The sequence below is a fragment of the Agelaius phoeniceus genome, chromosome Z (genome assembly GCF_051311805.1).
Source record: "Agelaius phoeniceus isolate bAgePho1 chromosome Z, bAgePho1.hap1, whole genome shotgun sequence".
Taxonomy (NCBI): domain Eukaryota; kingdom Metazoa; phylum Chordata; class Aves; order Passeriformes; family Icteridae; genus Agelaius; species Agelaius phoeniceus.
The window spans coordinates 56,741,487-56,762,747 of NC_135303.1; the positions used below are offsets into that span (position 1 = coordinate 56,741,487).

At 35.3% G+C, this 21,261-nt stretch overlaps 1 protein-coding gene across 2 annotated transcripts in view; it reads left to right on the plus strand.

Annotated features, from left to right (window-relative positions):
* Nucleotides 1–21,261, plus strand: part of AGTPBP1 (ATP/GTP binding carboxypeptidase 1) — a 66,217-nt gene that overhangs the window by 12,151 nt on the left and 32,805 nt on the right. For both annotated transcript variants that reach the window (XR_013180143.1, XM_054652608.2), the window contains exons 4-18: nt 5,084–5,214; nt 5,716–5,783; nt 6,205–6,268; nt 6,634–6,780; nt 7,036–7,167; nt 9,055–9,148; nt 10,783–10,820; nt 12,334–12,542; nt 12,947–13,124; nt 14,546–14,643; nt 15,657–15,773; nt 16,372–17,084; nt 20,537–20,620; nt 20,879–20,965; nt 21,052–21,200. Coding sequence is in view for 1 of the 2 variants with exons in the window: in XM_054652608.2 (XP_054508583.2) it covers nt 5,084–5,214; nt 5,716–5,783; nt 6,205–6,268; nt 6,634–6,780; nt 7,036–7,167; nt 9,055–9,148; nt 10,783–10,820; nt 12,334–12,542; nt 12,947–13,124; nt 14,546–14,643; nt 15,657–15,773; nt 16,372–17,084; nt 20,537–20,620; nt 20,879–20,965; nt 21,052–21,200 (2,309 nt within the window). In the remaining variant the exon portion in view is untranslated. The remainder of the gene's footprint in view (nt 1–5,083; nt 5,215–5,715; nt 5,784–6,204; nt 6,269–6,633; nt 6,781–7,035; nt 7,168–9,054; nt 9,149–10,782; nt 10,821–12,333; nt 12,543–12,946; nt 13,125–14,545; nt 14,644–15,656; nt 15,774–16,371; nt 17,085–20,536; nt 20,621–20,878; nt 20,966–21,051; nt 21,201–21,261) is intronic.

The window sequence follows — 21,261 nt, forward strand, 5'->3', positions numbered from 1 at the left end:
GCTTAAAGAAAGTGTAAATCTATCAGAGAATAATAATTATTGGTTGTCTTTGGACAGGGTTGAGCACTGACTGGATACAAGATCAATGGTAGTTGATGACTGTCAGAAGGAAATGGTGCCCAATTTACTTCTGGATGTGCTCTGTCTCTTTCTGGTTTCAGCTAATGGTGGCAAACATTCTGGTTTTTTTACTAAATATCTGTAAGAGAGGGAAGTTGTTGAAATTATGGACAACTTGAAGCTCGAAAGATCTGTAAAACTGCTGGAGGACCAAATTATTTCAAAATACTCTTATAAAATGCAGAAAATGGTTAAGAATATTTGGAAATGGAAATATGTGCAGGATACTATGCTTAGAGAGGTATGTCACTGGAAGAGATAAAGGACAGTTGCATTTATAGTAAGAAGTGCCTAAAATGACAATATTAAACTTCAGGGAGAAAGCCTTTCAAATGAAGGGATACAAAGAATGAGATTGTCTTTGGTTATTGAATCATTTTTGCAGGTCATCAGGGACTGGTCTGGCATATATGTGTCATGAAGAGTATCTCTGGTGTTTATCCAGATCTGAAGAGAATAGTTTTTATGGTGCTATGAAGTTTCTTTTGGTGCTCTTTAGTCATGGTTTTTAGGAATTAAAGATAACAGAGACTCTATGTAACCCTCAGTGACAGAGTGCTATTATAAGAAGGCTTTAGAATAGACGGGATGAAAAAAGTCACTCCTAATAGCAAGAAGGGTTCCTCACCTTGTGGGAAAACCAGTCTCATATTGTTTCTGTGCCCCTCCAACATCAGTGACAAGCTCAGGCACTGAGCTCTGGAGAGGTGCATGATGGTGTGTCAGGTCAGTCTGAGTCATCTCATTTTTTCTGACAATGGCTTTTGACTGAGTAGAAACCATAGTTAGTCTTCTTGTTTGATGGGTGATGATTCAAATTTATGTTGGATACTCCAGACAGAATTCTTGAGACTGGTCTGCTTTGCATTTGTACCAGTTTGACCACAGGTTTCCCTTAGAAATGTCTCATTCTGCAAACCAATTTACTCATGGTGCAGCAACGTAACTGGTGCCTCCTAGGAGCGACCACCAACAAAGGAACCCCTGGGCTTTTATGCCTTCACAGTCCAAGAACAGCAGTCTCAGCTCTTTCCCCTGAGTCTTTAGCTCCTGCTGTGTCTCTGTCTGGTGACCACAAAAGTCTGGGCACAGTCTTCAGGGTATTCATCTGAGGTTCTGCAATGTTGGCAGCTTGAGAGGAAATGTTCCTTGGACAGGACAAAGTCCATTCTGAATGTTTCTTGTTGTGGGATTGAAAACACTGAATTCCATGGTGCCTCACCATTTTGGAGAACTGTCTTCTAGATTTGGCTGCTGAAGGGTTCACTGGTCAAAACATACGTGTTTACATCACAAATAGGAAAGAGTCTCATTACAACTTGTACTTTCATTTTGTTCTGAGGTCAAATGGGTGATCCCAGCAATATTACCAACTCTGCTGATACATGTCTGTCTTGCTGCTGTAGTTCCTGTCCTGTGGTCTTTTTGATGTACTGTGCAGGCATTGAAAACTGTCAAATAGTTTTATAACCACTATGTAGATTAGTGTAGAATATTGGTAAATAAGAGTATAATTCTTGTTTTAAGAAGAAATCTCAGCCATAACTAAGAGGAAATCAAGACTTTATTTGCATTTCATTGTTGGCTGGTGTTAATTTTTAGGGATGCTTTATTGTGTATGCTGAAGACATGAAATGCAGATAGCTGTATTTATGTTGGAAGACTTTATACAAGATGAATAGCCTAAAACCATTTTAAAGATATCTCTGCTGTAATAAGCAGTTATTGCTGTTGGTAGAAACTCTGTCCCCAGGAGGAGATTATAACTCTAAATCTTAGAACTTAAGTTGTTATACTGCCCCGTACTGAGAATTTTTTACCCTACCTAAACCTTTTAAAGCTTTTATTAACTATGGAGGAATTGTGTTAGATGCCAGCTTCTTGTACATGGTAAATTGCTTCCATATGTCAGTGTTGCTTGAATTTTCCAGGCTGCAGCAGTCAAAAATCAGGTTTTCTCTGACATTTTAATACCTATAGGTGAATTCTATCTTTACAAAGACTTTCTTTTAAAATTTTTGTTGTTACTATTATTACTTATTATTTCTGAGCATCAGCTTTGCTTTCTTGGATTTTTTTCATCTTTCAAACGACGTGAATTTCATTGTGGGACCAATGGTGTACCACAATGGAAGTGATGTGCACACACGCCAGTTGAAGCAGCAGTTCTCTTACACATCGCCTTACATGTGGATTGGCTGGACTCTTACTTCTTTTGCTTGTAGAGCTGGTGAAGATAACATCCTATATAATTTGGTCAGTTTGTGTATTGGAGCAACAGAACCTGTGGATTTCATTACAATCTTGTGTCAATTTTGGAGCATTTCAAGTTCAGCAGATAAACAGAGAAGCAGAGATAAGCAAAACAAAGCTTATGCAAATAATAATGGCTTTATGCTATTCAGCATGGTGTTAGATGGTGAGAAAGGATTGGAGTTATTATGCTTCACTTACTCAAGGGAATTAATGTTTCAGCACCCAAGACAGATTTAATTTAGATTAAAAAATAATTAAATTTTGATAATTAAAATTTTTAATAATTAATTTTTTTTAAGTCTATCAAGTACCTGAGAAGGTGATAGGCTTACTTCACAAGATAAAATGACTCCTATTTAAGACCTATAATTAATATAACCATTTCTTATTCTTGTTCTTACTAGCTTGTAAGTATCATCTGTAATCTGAAATTGATTTTTGGCTATGCTTCTCATTTAGATGTCTGTGTGGAAAAGCGAGAGTGGTGGAAGCAGTTTCCTGTGCAGCTCTCACATCAATTTGCCTTCATGGCAGTATAACTTTTGCTCTCAACTAACTTTTTCCCATAATTTTAACATTTTAGTAGAGTTAACTGTACGCGTGAAACCTTTACACAGATGTAAGATATAAATCAAGGAGTAATAATTCCTCACTCTATAAACAAAACTTACTGACTATTCATAAAGCTAGTATCGTAGATTTTAATTTTATTGTAGATAAAGCAATGTTGTGTAAAATGAATTATTGTTGATTATTTGGGGACTCTAATGTTGTTAATGAAAAGCCAAGTTAGTTAATGCATGGAAGTCATAGTTTCCTGTAGTTAATTGCATGACTACAATTGAAATGTTAAACATCTGTTTAAAAATTACTGTCATGTAGGAATGTGAATCTCAAAACTATTCTGAATAGTTTTTATGATCTAAAAGTATAGAAAAAATAAAACAGTTTCTATACTGACTCTGTTTAGAATAAACACTTGGAGCAATTCTTTCTTTCTACTTATCTATATAAATGCTTGGACTGAAGTGGTGTCTTACACTAAAATACATTTTCAAGGCAATTTTTTGTTGGCAGGACTATTGGGTTTGCTGGTTTTGATAGCAGTGAGGAGGCTACAGGACTGGTTTCTGTGAGAAGCTGCTGGAAGTTTCCTCCATGTCCAGCAGAGCCAATCCCTGGTGGCTCCAATACAGATGTGTCACTGGCCTAGGCTGGGCCAGTCAGAAATGGTGATAACACAGCTGTGATAACAGATTTAAGATGAAAGGGAAAAAAGTTATTATGCAGATGTAATTGTGGCCAGAGAAGAGTAGGGTGAGAACACATGAGAGGAACAACTCTGCAGACACCAGGGTCAGTGGAGAAGGAGCAAGAGGAGGAGGGGGAGGTGCTCCAGGCACCAGAGCTGAGGTTCTGCTGCAGCCCCTGGTGCAAACCATGGCGAGGCAGCTGTGCCCTGCAGCCCATGGAGGTCCATGGGGATGCAGAGATCCACCTGCAGCTGGTGGAGGAGACTCACACTGGAGCAGGTGGATGCACAAAGGAGTCTGTGAGTCCAAGGGAGGCTCCATGATGGAGCAGCTTGTCCTTGAAGGACTAGTACCCTGTAAAAGAGTGACCCAGGCTGCAGCAGTTTTGGGAGGACTGTGTGTCCATGGGAGGGACTCTCATTGCAGCAGGTCACTGAGACAGAGCTGCTGCTCATGAGATGGACCCATGTTGGAGAAGTTCATGGAGAACTGTCTCCTATGGGATGGACCCCATGGTGCAGCAGGGGAGTGACTCCTCTTCCCGAGCAGTGGGAGAAGCCTCAGGTGATGAACTGGCCATAACCCCATTCCCTGTCTCCCTGTGCTGCTGTGGTAGGAGCAGAGCTGGAAGGAAGGATGGGTGGCAGGAAGCTGGTTTTAAGGGTTATTTTACTTCTCATTACCCTGCTCTGATTTTGTCAGTAATAAATTCCCTTCATATCTCTTAAGTTGAGCCTGTTTTGCCCCTGATGGTATTTGGTGAGTGATGTCTCCCAGTCCTTATCTCAACCCATGACCCTTTATTAAATTTTCTCTCCTCTGTTCAGCTGCAGAGGGGAGTGAGTGGCTTTGCTGGATGCCTGCCTTGTGGCCAGCATAAACCCACAAAAGCAGGGCAAAATGCCCTTGTAGTCAAAATGAATCCAAACTTGGATGATAATTTAAGAAACCTTCCTAAGTTTTTTCCTTCAAAATGGTGTTCTTGTTATTCAGCTGGTGTGTGCTAGTTTGCTCACTTCACAAGTGAGATTATTTTCTTCCTGTTCTGAAATGCCATCCTGTGAGACAAGCTGTCTTTTGGTCTGTTTGTAGCCAGTTTTTCCTTGAATGGCAGGTTTGATAGGGTATCCTGTCACTTAACATAAATTATTAAATATAAGTCACTCTAGATGGCATAGATGAAGAACATTTGTACCTATAGCTGCATTTTACTTGCTGTAACTGATTTCCCTGTTCGCAGTTGCTCTTGGAGATGCTGTTACATACAATTACAGTCTGTTACAGTACGGGCTTTGCAAAATCTGTAAGTTTGCCAGAACTGAGAATCAAGACTGTTTTCCAATCCAGATAAAATATGGAAGTGAATCAGCCACACCCTTTACTCTAGCATCAAGTTTCTGTTGTTAGGAGCTTTTGTGTCTGATTAAGATGGAAAAATCATATCTTTTTTGTAGTGTTTCTGCCAATTCTCGGACTATATCCCTGCTGTCACAGCTGGAGAAGATAAATTCGGACTCTGTGTTAGGAGAATCAGACAGTGCCAGACATGTTACCTCAAAGATCCTTCATCTGGTCCAGAGTCAAGGTAATTATCTAAGCTTTGTGGTTTTAGTAGTGCTTCTTGTATCTCCCTTGTTGGACTTTAAATTTTGACTTAGTGAACTTGATTATACATCTGCTTTTGTCACTGTTGAAAACGTCTGTTTAAGACCATGTTTAATATATCTCCTATAGTATTGGTAGTGCTGAGTCCATTTTGTGTTGTCAAATAGCTGTAATTTAAGTAATAATTCGCTTCATATGTATATATGTCTGTGTGTTATATATGTGTAAAGGGTAGAAGTATCTGGAAGGCAGCTTTCTTACTAATATTTTTCTTCACTTTTTTTTCTAGGCCATCACAAGATTGTTGAACAATTGAAAACAAAAATTAGTTTTAAAATTGACTAAATCTTTTACTTAGATCTTATTATATACATATATGCATTTTTAATAAGTTTTATTATTTATTAAATTTTCTTGTCAATTTGTAGATGATAACATATATTTTTTACTACAAGCCAGTATTGGTCTTTTTCTCTGACAGAAAAAACCAGGAAGGAGATGACTTCTAAGGGCTCCACTGGAATAGAAGTTATCCTGTCAACCCTAGAGGTAAAATGTTTTAATTTTTTTGGTTGTGGGTTCATAGCAGTTTTGCTTTTTATCATCATGAAATGTATATATTTTTATTATATTTGTATTATGAAATATGTTGTTATCCTATGGAGTCTTCAAAGTTGTGTTGGTTTGTTATGAATAGATACTGCCTTTAAGTAACCTCCTCTTGACTTTCTCTCCCTTATATTTAGATATTTTAAGAAATTGCTTGTCACCTATCATTTCTAATCTATGTATCATATTACAAAATGTGTTTTAATTGGTTTTGTGGTTAATTTAGGCTGCCTAGTTGGATGGTTGCTATGTGGGTGCATCCAAAGTTCTATTTAATTTTGTGGTGGCAATTCCTCCTATCTTTAAGTATCCAAACCATTTTTAGACTGTATGCTAAACACAGATTTTTTTTTTATTGCAGAATACAAGAGATCCTCAAACTATTCTAAATATATTGAATATTCTCATTGAGATAGTCTCAGTTGGTAAGTTTTCATTAAGAAGTAATATATGATTATATTTATGCTTGCTTTTTCAGATATCTTTTGTTTGTTTTCTCTGATTACTTTTTATTGTTGTTGGGTTTTTTCATAAAGTATCATTATTTTGGTTTTTGTTGTTGATTGCTGAAGCATATGCAGAATTAAAAGAATTTAAAGACTGAAGTTACTTTTCTAATAATCCTACACAATAGTTTGTTGCTGTATGTCTAGCATGTTCTTGCATAGTGCAGTCATATATAAATAAAATACTGATGTTGTAAAGACTAACTTCTGAAGACTTATATCTATATCTTAGATATTTAATTTTTCTTTGGCTTTAGATGTATCAGTTCAGTTTTAATTTCTAGGTTGTGGTCGGAGAGCAAGCGTCTTAGTCACCAAAGGAGGGACACAGATCTTGTTACAGCTGCTTTTGACTGCCAGCAAAGACTCTCCACCAAATGAAGAATTAATGGTGCTTCTTCATACTCTCCTTGCAAAAATTGGTCCAAAAGGTGATACTATGGCTTAATAATTACAGTTTTATAATTGAAACTTAATAATTTTTTTTCTGTAGTTGTGTAAGCATCCACATACTCAGAACTGGTAGAGAAGAAAAAAATTAAAGTGAAGTAAATTAGAGGGGAGGAAAGAATGGTGGAAAGTAGATAAGCAGAGTTGACATCAGTAGAGAGTTCAGTAATTTAACTTCTTTTTTTTTTAACAATTTCAAAATCAGTGTCATTGGTCTTGTATTTCTCTGATGTCAGACAAGAAGATTGGTGTGAAAGCAAGAATAAATGGTGTCCTAAACATATCATTGAATTTAGTGAAGCATAATTTGCAGAACCACAGGCTAGTATTGCCATGTCTTCAAGTATTAAGAGTTTATTCAACCAACTGTAAGTATTGCAGAAAGTTATTTTCTTTCCTATATGAATAAAGCTTTTTATCTAGATAAGGTTAAAATATCAACTCTGAGTGCTTGTTTAATGTTTGTTGTTTAAACTATTTTTGTCTAAAAATTTTCTCCTTATATCCTCAAAATGCTTAAATTCTAGAAAGAAATATTTTTTTGATCAGTGCTATTGGGTGTGTGGAATTTTGAGGCATCTAATTTGCATAAATGCTGATTTTTAAAGCTCTAAACCAGAAATGCTAATAGTTTGCTAGCAGAAGCACTTAGAGATAAATAATTACTCTCTTTATTATTCATTCTCATGTTTTTTATTTCTGATGTTATATTTATTTCTTTATTACCAATTTAATACTTGGTTAACACAGAAAATATTTCAATTTAACCTAATTATTTCTTAATTTAACCTTTTCCTTACTCCTTTTGTTCAAGAGCTCCACTCTCCACTATTGGACTAATATTTTTCCACAAGAGCCTAGTTGTTTTGGCAGGCAGTAGGAAATTGATGAAAATAGTGAGGTTCTTTCTGTATCTCTACTGTCAGTTAGATGTTCTTAATTTTTTTTCATTTAAGCTTGAAATGGTTGTTAATCTTCTTATTTATGTGCAAGAAATTTAAAACATGGCCAGGTTCCCCCACAGAGAACTGATTTGGTAATCTGTAAGATTATCAAATTTGGTAATCTGTAAGATTATCAAATCAGGTCATTCACATGAGCAGCAATAATTCATAAAGCCTTAATATTTTCAAAACATGGAAGCTTTATTTCTGTTGAGCTGTCTGATAATGAGGTGAAACACTCCTAAAATGAAAAGTCTAATACAGATAGTTACATTGGTTACATTGCTTATCTGAAAACTTGCTTCATCCTGAAAATGGGACTGAGTCTCTAATTTAAATTCTAAGATCAGTTCTGTTTTTCTGTATTTCTCACCCTTTATGAAAAGAAAAACTACTGTAATTTTTTGTAATTTGTAATTTTCTGATGAGTAGTAATTCTTCAAGTTTCTGTACAGTTACTATCAGAGTAAGTCCTAACTTGACTTAGGTTCTGGTATGATGTTGCTGCTAACGATGATAAAATTGCCACTTGGGTTCACGTAGTAAGTTCTACAGTGATAACAGTGTTTATTATATTGAAGTAAATTCTTAGCTGCTCTCTTCCTAGTTTGTTAGGAGAACATATTGCTAAACTCAGTCAGGAATGGAATTTTTGTGTGTGTCAGCAGTTTGTATTTTCAGTTGGCTGTTGTACTTCTGACATACACTTTAAGTACATATTTCTCTAACATGGGTCTTAGCATTATTTCTTTTCATTTGCTCCCATTCAAATAGATTACTTTTATATTTTTTTCTGAGAACATGTATTCAGAGCATGTAGTTCAGGAAAGCTATACCAATTGGCATTTTAAAATTTTGTAGCAGACTCTTGGATTTCAAATCCTGGTGAATATACCTGTTTGTCCAAATACTGAAGGGTAATAGTCATATCTTATGACGGCAAATCATAGAACCTGAAATTTTAGAACACCTGCTGTTTCAGTAAACTGTGAATTTCTATAAAGAAAATTGCTTTTGTGTTGTATCTTAGTAACAAAGAAAGCAGAAGCCTGCATTGGAAGTAGTATGTGGTTTTATTTGTAAAGTAATAATTAAGTTTTCTTCTTTTCCAAGTTTTAACAGGATTGGATCATCATGCTTATTATGTGTAGAGTACCATCTGCTTGTCACTGTATGTCTTAAAGGACTAAAATGACTAGCATTTTTGTACTTCAGAATTAACTTGTGTGAATTTTAGTTTTGAGTATATGGATCTTTTTCTTTTGCCTTTCTTACTACATTATGTTAAAATGGATTGCTTTTAACTTCCAGCTGTAAATGCAGTATCTCTGGGAAAGAATGGAGTAGTAGAACTGATGTTTAAGATTATTGGCCCTTTTAGTAAAAGGAACACTAGCCTTATGAAGTAAGTAAGATTTCTTTAAAATACCATATGATAAAACCTTGTATGTTTTTTCAAAAGTTACTTGTAAATGGAAAACAACATTGGAGAAATCAAATGCAAATAATATTTGAAGATTAAAGTGAAGGGTGATGGGAAGGAGTATCACAAATATGAGAAATTTTAATTTTTCCCAGTAGAGTAATGCAAAATACTTGAATGTCTAGTTGCAGTACTGGTAAAATAATATACATTATTTTTTATCTCTAATATTCCTGCTTGGAAACTGTACAGTGGTTAACCCTAAATCATAACAAGTAGATCAAGACAATCCCATCATTTTTCAGTTTGTTTCTACAGCACTAAGCCTGACAGAGTTCAAGAGCATTTAGACAATGCTCTCAGGCACAGGATGTGACTCTTGGGAGTGGTGCTGTGCAGGGCCAGGAGTTGGACTTGATGATCCTTGTGTCTGTCCCTCTTCCAATTCAGCTTATTCTATCATCTGCTTTGTGATTTTAGTGTGACACAGTCCCTTTTGTTTGACAATAGAATTTTTTTCCATTTTTCTGCAAAGCAAATAGACATCTGGAGCAAGAACATAAAACATAGATTAGGAAGCCCCAGCAATTACTGTCTTGTGGGCTATTATGTTAAAAAGTTGAAATTCACTGTGTAGGTGAAAGTGGTGACTTTGGATTCTCACTCAGGTGGTGGTTGTAGATTTTGGACTTTTTTGCTTTGTTGGGTTTTTTTAATTTGGATTGGGTTTTTTGGGTGAATATAGGGTTAAAATGTAGCCAAATGCATGTAACTGAAGATAATCCTTTCTTTATATACCTCCACCTTTTCAAAGTACGTACCAGTGGAAAACTAAATTTTTCATCTGATTAGCAAAGTATTAATCTCATATTGTGCATATTCTAATTTTATTACAAAAAGAAATAGCATTATGTGATCAAAATCTGGTGTTTGTGATCACAGGAGTAGGGACCAAAAAACATGTCCTGTTCCTTTAAGGCTCAGCTAAAATTCTATATATGAACGTACTCTTTTATGATGTGACTAATGATGATATCCTTGTTTGTGGTCTAAGATCAGGTGCTTCAAGTCTATCTTCACAAAGAGTTGAAAAATAAGTATATATGTTTTGTAGTTCCATGGTTGAATTGAGGGAACATCTTTGGGTACAAGAAAAATCTCATGCTGAGCGTCTTGTGTTGTAGTACAGATTATTGGGCATTGCTTCTCAGTATATTCATATACTGCCTGCGGGTATTGACCTAGTTTTCCAAAATAGTGTCCAATACTTTGTGGAAGCACTTGTTCTGCTGCTAACAGAGACATGAATTTCAGAGTATCACAGCCAGTGAGTGTTGGTCATAAACATTACGTTTTCACAGTGTTTTTGCAAAAGCTTGTATAGCTGGAAGCTTGTATAGCTGTTGCATTGATATTTTTAAGTTTTGTCATCAGACTTCAAATACATGATCTTGTAGTAATATAAAAGTGAAATCTGTGCTACAGTGCAACCAGGAAAACATGAAGTTAGACTCTTTATAAGTCTGTAAGCAGTAAATATTTTATATAGTTTTACAGTGTTATAGATTAAGCTTACTGGTTGGTTGCTGTTTTGACTTTTCTTGTTATGTTGACAGGGTTGCTTTAGACACACTTGCTGCATTGCTAAAATCAAGTAAGTGTTTGACTACTAGAAAATGTCTACTTGAGCTATAATGTGTGTGTGTGTATATATGGACACAGTAAAACTAAGCATTAAGTTGGTAGCCAAAACAAAAATAAGGATAGGAAACCTATAAATAAGTTTATTCTGCAGTTTCTGATGCTTTATTTATGTTGTATATACATGAATGTTTAATACTTGGTTAGTGTTTTGTCAGTTATGCAGCAGAAAGGCTGCACTGCTTCTGCAGAACTGATCTAGGTCCAAGGTAGACAGATATCTTTTTACATTCACTCACCTCAGCCATTCAGTAATAGATGTCTATAGCTTAACTCCTGTGCCTCTTTTTTACACATACATCTGAAGGATGCCTGGGGAAAATACAGGTATTCTTCAGTACCTTCCTGAATAATTAGGACTTGGGTCCCAATAACAAATCTGTCAGTGACACATGAAATGGAATTAAAGGTAACAAAACCAATGGTGTGTTTCCAGACATGGACTGTCTCAGCCAGCAGCAATTGATCCTCACAATGTCATCTTTGCAGATTTTGAACCAGCATTGTAACTAGCAAGGAATTAAAAACTCATTTTCTCCAAATAGTTGTGTTAAAGCGACAGCATTTGTAGTAGTTTCAGTGGAGTTGAATAAGAATTGAGATGCGATGAGATTTGCAGAAAACCATTTCACACAAATGGTGAGAAATTTCTGTACCGACTATCACAGAGTTTGTTAATGTTTATTCAGTGTGATACCTTTGTCTTACAGTTTGTGTGTTTATGAATTTTGCAATTTCTCCTTGGGAGGCTTAGGAAAAGAAATATTTCCAAGTTGTTGTCAGTATTCCATTCTGTAAATTGGCAGTTAAACTTTAATATTGAGGAGGAAAATGAGGTGTTCCAAAGGTGTGTCTTTAAAACAGGAGGTCTTGTTAATTTATTTAGGGATATCTTCTTCTTAGTGGTTGCAACTTGTAACTTCATATACTTTATATAATTAAATATTTTCATAACAACATTAGTCTACTATATGTATATATTCCAGCTGTCATACTGATTACCCAGTATTTGGGGTAGAATTATTTTCAGCTTATGAAATTTCAGTGATAGATGTAAAACTATATGGATTGCAAGTGAAAAAAAGTTTGTTTCAGATCTTATATCTGGACAGTGTGTGTAGATAGTGACAGATATGCTTTGTAGAAATATTTTTGGTTTTTAATTTACTGGGTGACAGCATCTTACAATTGTCTTTTAAGTGTAATGCATGTCGTTCTTCTAGTGCACCATGAAAATTATGTCAAATGTTCCAAGAATGAGTTTTAGGCTACTGGTCTTAATTTTCCAGTAATTTCCAGTTTAGGTTGATGTAAAACTCTGCGAAGGGTGGCTAAAATACTACTCAAACTGAAACAATTCAGTTACTTGGATAACAAGAATAATTTAAACATTGAAAGTAAAATTTGAAAGTAATATCAAAGTCACTGGGCCATTTTAATTTTCTTTCCTAACTTTTTTTGCAAAGAAACAAATGCCAGGAGAGCAGTAGACAGAGGATATGTGCAGGCACTTATAACGATTTATGTTGATTGGCACCGTCACGACAATCGACACAGATACATGCTGATACGTAAAGGAGTGTTACAGTGCATTAAAAGTGTTACAAACATCAAACTGGGAAGAAAGGCATTTCTTGATGCCAATGGGATGAAAATTCTTTACAACACTTCACAGGTAAATTTATCCTGATAGGGTTTTTTTTTGTTGTTTTTGCCTTTTTGGCTATGACCTCAAGTTTGTCATATCTCTTAAGAGATTGATGGTCATTCCTGATTATGGGAATAAGGATTATATTCTGTACCCCACTGAAACATTGAAAGAGTGTAGAATTAAATTTGTATTTGTTGTCATTTTGCTGTGGCTATCTCTGGGAGGGGCTGTAGAATTTAGTTTTAAAAAAGCGGGGGTGAAAATGCCTTTCTGTGGTGAAGTTTGGATTTTTATAGAAGATGAATTCGAGTTGGTAGAAGTTTTTCTGTCCTTTAAAGACGACATGAGCCAATTTTTTTGTAAATAGTATATAAATGCAGATTGACTTTTAATTTGAGAAATACTTTTCTTTATTTTCCTGTTAACAGGAGTGCCTTGCTGTAAGAACTCTTGATCCTCTTGTCAATACATCCAGTCTAATAATGAGAAAATGTTTTCCCAAAAATCGTCTTCCTTTACCAACTATTAAAAGTGCTTTCCATTTCCAACTCCCAGTTATTCCTGCCAGTGGTCCTGTGGCTCAGTTGTACAATTTGCCTCCTGATGGTACGGTGATTTTGTAGTACTTTGTCTTTGAGTATGTCTAATTTTGCTTTATGGAAAGTGGAATCAATTGCACTTACTTGTGTTCTCTGCTAAAAGGACTCTGAGACACTTCTCAATGAGCAAAGGGTCTGTGACTATTGATGTGAAGCACCAATTTCTAATGTTAAGTTTAAAGTGATAGACATTTTGTCCAGACACATGTGGTTATAAAATAAAAGAGGAAACAAGGACTAAAAGAGGTTCACCAAACTCTGAAGTGTAAAGAACAGGCTGTATTCAAACTTAAATGGTCTTTTCTTTCAACTCATGCAGTGTATACATTCTCCTATATGGAATGTGTTGTAGTGTATGTCCTGTCTTACAGGAGCTTGTATCCCTTCCTTTCTTTTTGTTATTTTGATAAGTTAGGATGTGACAAATTTAGATTAACGTTTGCCATTTGAAGCACTGGCTTTTATATGTTATTGTGGTTATTCCTTCAATTGCATGATAAGAAAGTAGAGCTGCTTTCTTGGACTGTTGCAGTCTCTTGGAAAACACTGTACTGCAAAGCATTTCTATGGTTCTTTGTAGAAAATTGATTCATTCCATTGTGAACACCTTTCATTATTTTCAGGTAATTAATACATATTCCAATAAGGTATACTATCCAACCCAGTAAGCAACTAATGAAGTTGCTATCAGAAAGTTAATCTGAAATGAAGGGTCAAAGTCAGCTTATTAATATCTTTTATTCATGATATTTCCAGAAACAAAATGTAATCATAGTCTGAAAGTAAGCTATCCTATTGGGGTTCATGGGGGTCAGACTCCAGTAGTTCAAAGATTGTTTATGTTTTGTCTTCAAAGGAGAAAATAGATTGAGAAGTGTGTTTCAAAACCCACAGAAATTAAGTCTCTGCTTAATACAGTAGATTGGTACTGTATAATGCCTGTTTAAAAATGTCCTAGTTTACTAAAGGGAGGTAATGATATGATTTTTTAATAGGTTTTTTACCTGTTATAAAAAGAAGTGAAAAACCTAAAGGAAATAGGATACATAGTGCTTTGAAAGGAAGAAGTTCTATATTAAAAGGCATGTGGAATGTTGCGGGGTGGTAGAGGTCTGGGTTTGTTAAAAGTATAATCTTATATAGTCAGTATTGTAAAAGCAGTACATGTAGTCATTCTGAGTACACTAAAAATCAGCATAATTTGTAAACCTCTGAATGAGCCTTTAAATGACAAGCAGCAAATTTTCTTCATGGAAAACACTATGAGAAAACTTAACTGCCCCAGCAGTAATTTACTAGTTGGTTTTCACATTTTTTTTAAGGAGTACATGAAAAAGAAAATAAACCCGGAACATCAAAAATCTTCTTTGAGCATGTATAGTTGGATTAAATGTATAATCTGCCTTTCAAAACCTTTTTGTATTATAGTGGATGATGTAGTAGATGAAAGTGATGATAACGATGATGCTGAAACAGAATCAGAAATTGAAACTGAAATTGATGATGACAAGGACCAACATTATAAGGTTGGTAGAGACAAAATGAATAGGCAAAAGTCAGGTATAGCGATTTTTTTATTTAAGTTGCTTGAATCTGATGAATAAGTGCATTTTAAATGTTAGAAGCAGTTTGAGGAGGTTTTCAGGGCAATTTCTAAAATTAAAAAAGCTTCAGAAACTTAAAGAAGGTGGGTGCTGCTTAAAAATATCAACCAGTCTTGTTCAGATTGCGTCAAGATTTTTGTCAAAATTTGTTTGCTTCACACGTGATGTATCTGGAGTGCAGTGGAGCAGAACCACAGACTCCTTTATCAGTGTTCTCTTCCCAACTTAAACTTCTCTCAGCCTGCTTTTCTCACTTAAGCTGGTCCACATGTAGGAGCTGCTCTAACCTTTTCCAGAATTCTGGACTGGGATTGACTGGATCAGTGTTTCAGCAAGGTAGCTGAAGTTCAGCCAGCTGTAGAGGTAGACATCATACCTCTAACTGTTTTACCACTTAGGGAAGATATTCTCGTGTTCTCTAGCTGCCATCTGGGACATGGATGAGTATTTAGTCAGAACTGCCTTATTCTGTATTTTTATGTTATGTGTAGTTAGGAGTTAATAGAATTGTCAATACATGAACTAGAAAAACATATTATATTCAAGGATCTCATGAGCCCTGATGGAGGGAGTATCTTCCATAGAAGCAGTATTGCTTTGTCACTGCAATCAGATGAAATCTTCACATTCCAAGTTCTGTACTGGGAATATACACAGATTTCATGTAAAATCTGCTATCTGTGTATAATAAGTTTGAATGAATGCAAGAAAATTGAGATGTTTGTAATATTGCTGTTGAAATGGAGGCTTAGGCATACTAATAATACTGAGCAGCCTAAATCTTCATCTAAGTCTGCAGTTCAGCTGCTTTTAAAATAGTGGTATTTTATCTTTTAAAGCATGGCTGTCAAGAGTAAAGGTGAATGTTTCAGATTAATGTTTTAGAACATCATTAATTTTGGATGCAAGATTAATTTGTTCTGGTGATCTTTCAGAATGATGATATTGAGACTGATATTAATAAACTGAAACCTAGACAGGAACTGGGAAGATCCATAGAAGAACTGAAAATGTATGAGCAATTTTTCCCAGAACTTTCAGAAAACTTTCAGGTAAAGTATATTTTTCCCAGGACATTTCTGGCCATGTCAGGTTGACTCTGGAATATACTTTGATGTTCTTTTTTGGGTGGATAGTTCCTCTAGCCAAGAATCAGGGGTCTGCAGTTCTGGACCTACATATGGGAGCACTTTATCGTAGGTTATTTAGTTAGGTGTTATGGTTGCTTCAGTCTTACTGAGAAGGGGGTACTGTGGGTAGCTGTAAAGGAAAACTGTTTTCTTTCTGATGTCTGATTATTGTATACAGCAAAAAATAAAATAGAGAAGAAGGATGTGAGATTTCTGAGAGTGCTTAATTGTATTAGACATCTCCTCAAATGCTGTACACCTACTAAAAATAAGTAGTTAAAATATCCAGGCAATTGCATTGACTTTATACTTTGTTTTTAATGAACTGCTTGTTATTGCTTTAAGGCCTTTTTGTAAAAGACAAACTTCATTGCTCTGATGCCTTATAACAGCTGTCACCTTTTAAATTACATTTAAAACAAGGAAAGACAAGTGTTTCTAATATACATGAAACTTGGGAACTGTTTATTTTTTTTTGTTAATAATTTCTTAAATTTTTTTTTCACCTTTGTTTTTTAAGGAATGGGACTTAGTTTCCAAGGAACCAAAGCCTTTTGTACCTGATGCAAATTTGAGTGGACCTATTGTTGTTCCTACAGCCAGTGAGGAGCACTCTGCTGAAGCAAACCCATCAACAAAAGGAGTTGCTTTAAAGGAGTGCAGTCCTTTATTGACAGAGGAATACAATAGAAGGCCAGTGTTTCTGGAACTACCAAAGAAAGATAACATGAAAGGCGGTAGTTTACATCAGCAAAATGATCAAAGAAACATGCTTCCATCATGCCAGTGTCTAAGCCAAGAAATTGTGAAAGGCTTGGACAGAATCAGTCTCCAGAACAGTGCAAAAAATGATCAATATTATGGTACAGGGTGTGTACTAGAGAAGGAAAGCAAAGCTGGCATTACCACACTTGCTTCTAGTAAACCCTGTGAGCATGTTTCACCCTGTGGAGGTAGTCTCTTTGAAGGATCATCTGTCCAGCTGGGAAAACTCTGCTGCACTGGGGTGGATTCAGAGGAGGAGGAGGATTCCAGATCTAGTTCATCAGGAGAACATGCCACACTTCAAGTTTCTGATGTATCACCAGTTCATGACTGTGATCTTTATCTTGAAATGGTGAAGAACACAAAATCTATTCCGGAATACTCAGAAGTGGCCTATCCAGATTATTTTGGCCATATTCCACCCCCATTTAAGGAACCTATTCTGGAAAGGCGATATGGAGTGCAGAGGTGAGTTACCAGACACCTTTTTTTTGTTGTTTTTTTCATTCCTTTGAGAAGCAGTGTTTAGGATGAGATTAACCGGATGATCTCCAGAGGTCCCACCCAGCCCTAGCTATGGCTGTGATTAACAATCAATGTTACACTGTTTACTTGGGCATCTAAAACTGTTTCCAGTGAAAAGCAGTTTGAAGGTAGGTGAGTATGCTTTGATCAGCGCAGAGCCATAAAGAGGAACACAGTCTGGTTCTGTAATTGCTAATTCTGGAATTCAGTTTCTAAATATGAAATTCAGTTTATATTTTCCCATTCTGCCTTCCCCTCATTTCCCATGTGAATCTTGTCGTTTGCAAAATAACAAACCAACCTACAAAGCCCACCAGGAACCAAACTAAAAAATCCTCACCTGAGTGCTCCTTTCAGCTGTTAGCAAAGATAAGGCAGTTAATAACTAAAAAGTTTCTTCACCGCTTTTCTCTGCTGAACTAAAAATCTGTCTTTCAGGGAAACATAGTGGAAATAGTTAAAAAATTAATACATTAAAGTGTTTTGCTTTAGTATTCAGAGTATAAGAGAATTTAGACTTAACAAATGCAGAAGATCCACTTTGTGTTAGGTGCTGCAGAATGACATGCAACAAAAATGTATCAACACACCCTTTTATTTCTTCACTGAGAGATAATAGAAGATGATGAAGAGTGATGGTATTTTTCAGAATGATTTGCAAAAATGCTATGAAAAGCTGGCTAATATTACATAGTGAGTTACTGTAAAGACATGTGAGTACACTAGCAGAACACATAGAGCTATGAGACCTTGCCACTTGCCTAAAAAATTATGGGACTGAATGCCTTCACCTTTATACTCATAACTATAACCAACTTAATGAGTTTCTTTGTATTTATATTTAGATATTAAAATGGTTAAGAGATTAAGTGTCCTTAGCTGGTTGAATGAAAATCCTTCAGCTGTTTCACACAAGTAATGAAAAAGTGATCTTTGTAGTGAAATAACAAGTGCTGGAACACTAATGCCAAAATGAACATATTATACAGTGTTGAAGGAGGAGAATCTTCCCTAGCAGGTTATTTATTGGCTAGATTCAGCTGATTTAGAAGGGAGATAGTCTAGAGTCAGGAATCACCTAAGAACTGCATTTAAGCCATTTAAGCAAATCTTGGAAATCCTTATGTATGTTTTTGTAGTAATTAATAATTCTGAATTTCCCTGAATAAAAAAATTGAGTGAAGTGAGATACAATTTGTCTCATTGTTAGATATATAACACTGGAAAAATAAGCCTTGTACGAAATCATCCACAAGGGTGATTTCTAGATCATGAAGATAATTTTAGGGTATATTTTAACTTGAAATGTTCTATTTTTGTTGTATTTTTTATGTTGAAAGGAACTTTTTGGGTTCTTGTGGGAACAAGAATGAAATACCAGGTAATATGGCTAAACTTGGATCAAAAATCATGCAACACATTTTTAAGGAAAACTGTTTTAAGAATTCCATTTTCTACAAACAACTCAATCTTGTTGCTGCAACGTAAAAATCTTCTGATAACTTTTTTAAAAAGGGCATAATGTTTTCATGCTTTCATAGTTTATAGCAGATTGTAAAAATTGTTTGGTAGGGGACATGGAAAAGCTTTAAAGTCTTTTACAAAGCTGTGTCCTAACTCTTGATATTCAGTGTGATTTATGTTCTCTGTCATGTAAGCACTTAGTTACTGCTCATTGGGTATGTCTTACTTAGAAAATAAATGGTTGCTTTAATCCATCCATGTAATTTGAGAAAATATTGTGTGGGGTCTAAGGTGTGACCTAATGGATTTTCTTCTTATTTTTATTAGAACAATGTAAGATTTAGGGGTTTTTTTAGTCTTGCAATGTGCCAGGAGATTAAATGTTTTTGAATTTGTGCTTTGGAGTGCTTTTTCTTTCTCTTTTAAATTTAGTAGTATGTAATTATCATGTATTACTGTTAGGATAAATGATATTGATTATAATTGAAGTGTTTTATACTACTCTATCTTTTTAGGAAGAAAATTATTATATAGCAAAATACTCTATAAATTTGGGCATTTCTATTCCTTAGAAATTTAGTTGGGTTGGGGCTTTTTTCCATACACTTTAGTGTTTTCTAATCATCAGGATCCACAAAGGAGTAGTCTCTAAGCACAGGGCTCATATCAACAATGTTGGTTCTAGATTTCTTTTTCCTTGAATTTTCTTTAAATAGTTTGTCTTCATTTTTTGGAACGTGAAAATGTCTGCTATTACTTCTCATTCTCATGAGCATCTTGAATACATTCTCATGAGCATCTTCTTTGCTTTCATCTACACTGGTAATTATAATGGTATTTAAATGATGTTATTATTTATAAAATACTTACAATGGATTTTCATTGATGGATTTTGTCTTGGCAAAACTCCTGTGATATTAGGAAGTGTTAGGGCATTTTAGAGCTGAGGCATGCCAAGATTGAGCGAGTTTTCTAAGATCAAGTGTAAGGTCAAAAATCTGTAATTCTGTCCTGAGCTGAACCTATTCAGATGGATTCTGGTGAGTCAGCCTTGTCACAATATTGTCAGTTGAACTTGAACTTGTGACTTCTTTTCTTTTTCAGTTAATTTCAATTTAATACAATGTGCTAGAGTTGTGCACTTATCTTCTGTTTCTCATTTGTTAAGAGTATGTATTTTAATTAAATTTAGAATTTCCAGCCTGAATGTACTTTACCATTCTGTTTCTGTATTCTTCATTGTTAATCTACCTCCTTTTCTTCTTATTGCAGGTGCTGTGCAAGCTTTTCCACACAGCTCTGCCACTATTTTTCATGCTTCAACTGCAGCACATTCTTGCTTTTCCAAGCCAGGACCTAGATACTGCCAGTTGTGCAATGGTTTTATGATCTGGATAAGCACACACCTGACATTTGGCTGGCATCACCAAATTCTTTCTTATTTGTTACGTAGTCGATAAATGAACCTAGATCTTTGGAGGTGAAAAGCTAGTTCACTAACACACTCACTGTATGAGCTATTCCCTAAAACTCTTTAATTTTGGTTATGGTAGGATTCATTTAAGTTACTAATGTTATCAAGTGTTGCCATGTGTTAAAGCATTAACCTAAGTAATGTTTGAGTAATTTCTGCTTCTATTAGAAAGTATGAAACTGCAATTTTTCCTTCAGATAAAACCCAGTGAGCTGTGTGAATGAAAACTCAGGTCCCTCAGATACAAATACTGGATTCAGGCAACTCTGAATGCAGGTGTTTAAACTTAAGTACACCTTGACTATGCACACATAAGTGGCGGTGAAGCTGAGGTCTGTCTGAACTGTACCCTGTCTTCATGTCAATTCCATTAGTTTTCCTGTATGAGGCAATTCCTCGTTTGTGATTGGAAACAGCAAACGACAATTTAAGTGAGAACTCTGCTTTTCTTTTTTAGGACAAAAATCTGTCAAGATATTGAAAGGCTGATTTATCAAAATGACATTATAGATAGAGTTGTATATGACCTTGATAATTCGAGGTAAGTTTCTACCTTTCTGTAAACAATATTCAAGTAATACTCTAATACTCCAGTTCTACTTTCTCTGTGATGTGGCTCATAATATTTACAGCAGATTTCGTACGAAATTTGATCTGACATAACAGTGCTTTTGCTATCTGGGCTGTATTTGGAGGAAAGATCAAAATAGTTTCTGAATTGATAAGTGAGGACTAAAATAAAGCTATTTGGTTTAGCTAAGTTTGTTTTATTCATTTTGGTCCCTTTTTCTACTCATAGTTTTTCTGTACCAGAGGAGGCAGATGTTCTGAAGTTTAATTCCAAGTTTGAATCTGGAAACCTGCGCAAAGTTATTCAGATCAGAAAGTAAGATCTTTCAACTCTACTTTTCATGGTTTAGACCTTTTATTTCTGCTTTTTATGATCATTGATCTGTTTTTGCTAATTTTCAGAAATGAATATGATCTAATTCTGAACTCAGATATAAATAGCAATCATTATCATCAGTGGTTCTACTTTGAAGTCAGTGGAATGAAAACTGGCATTGGTTACCGGTTTAACATCATCAACTGTGAAAAGTCAAACAGTCAGTTCAACTATGGTAAGATATGTTTCCCATTCTTTGAGAAGAAATATCAAAAAAATACCTGTGGCAGTTACCT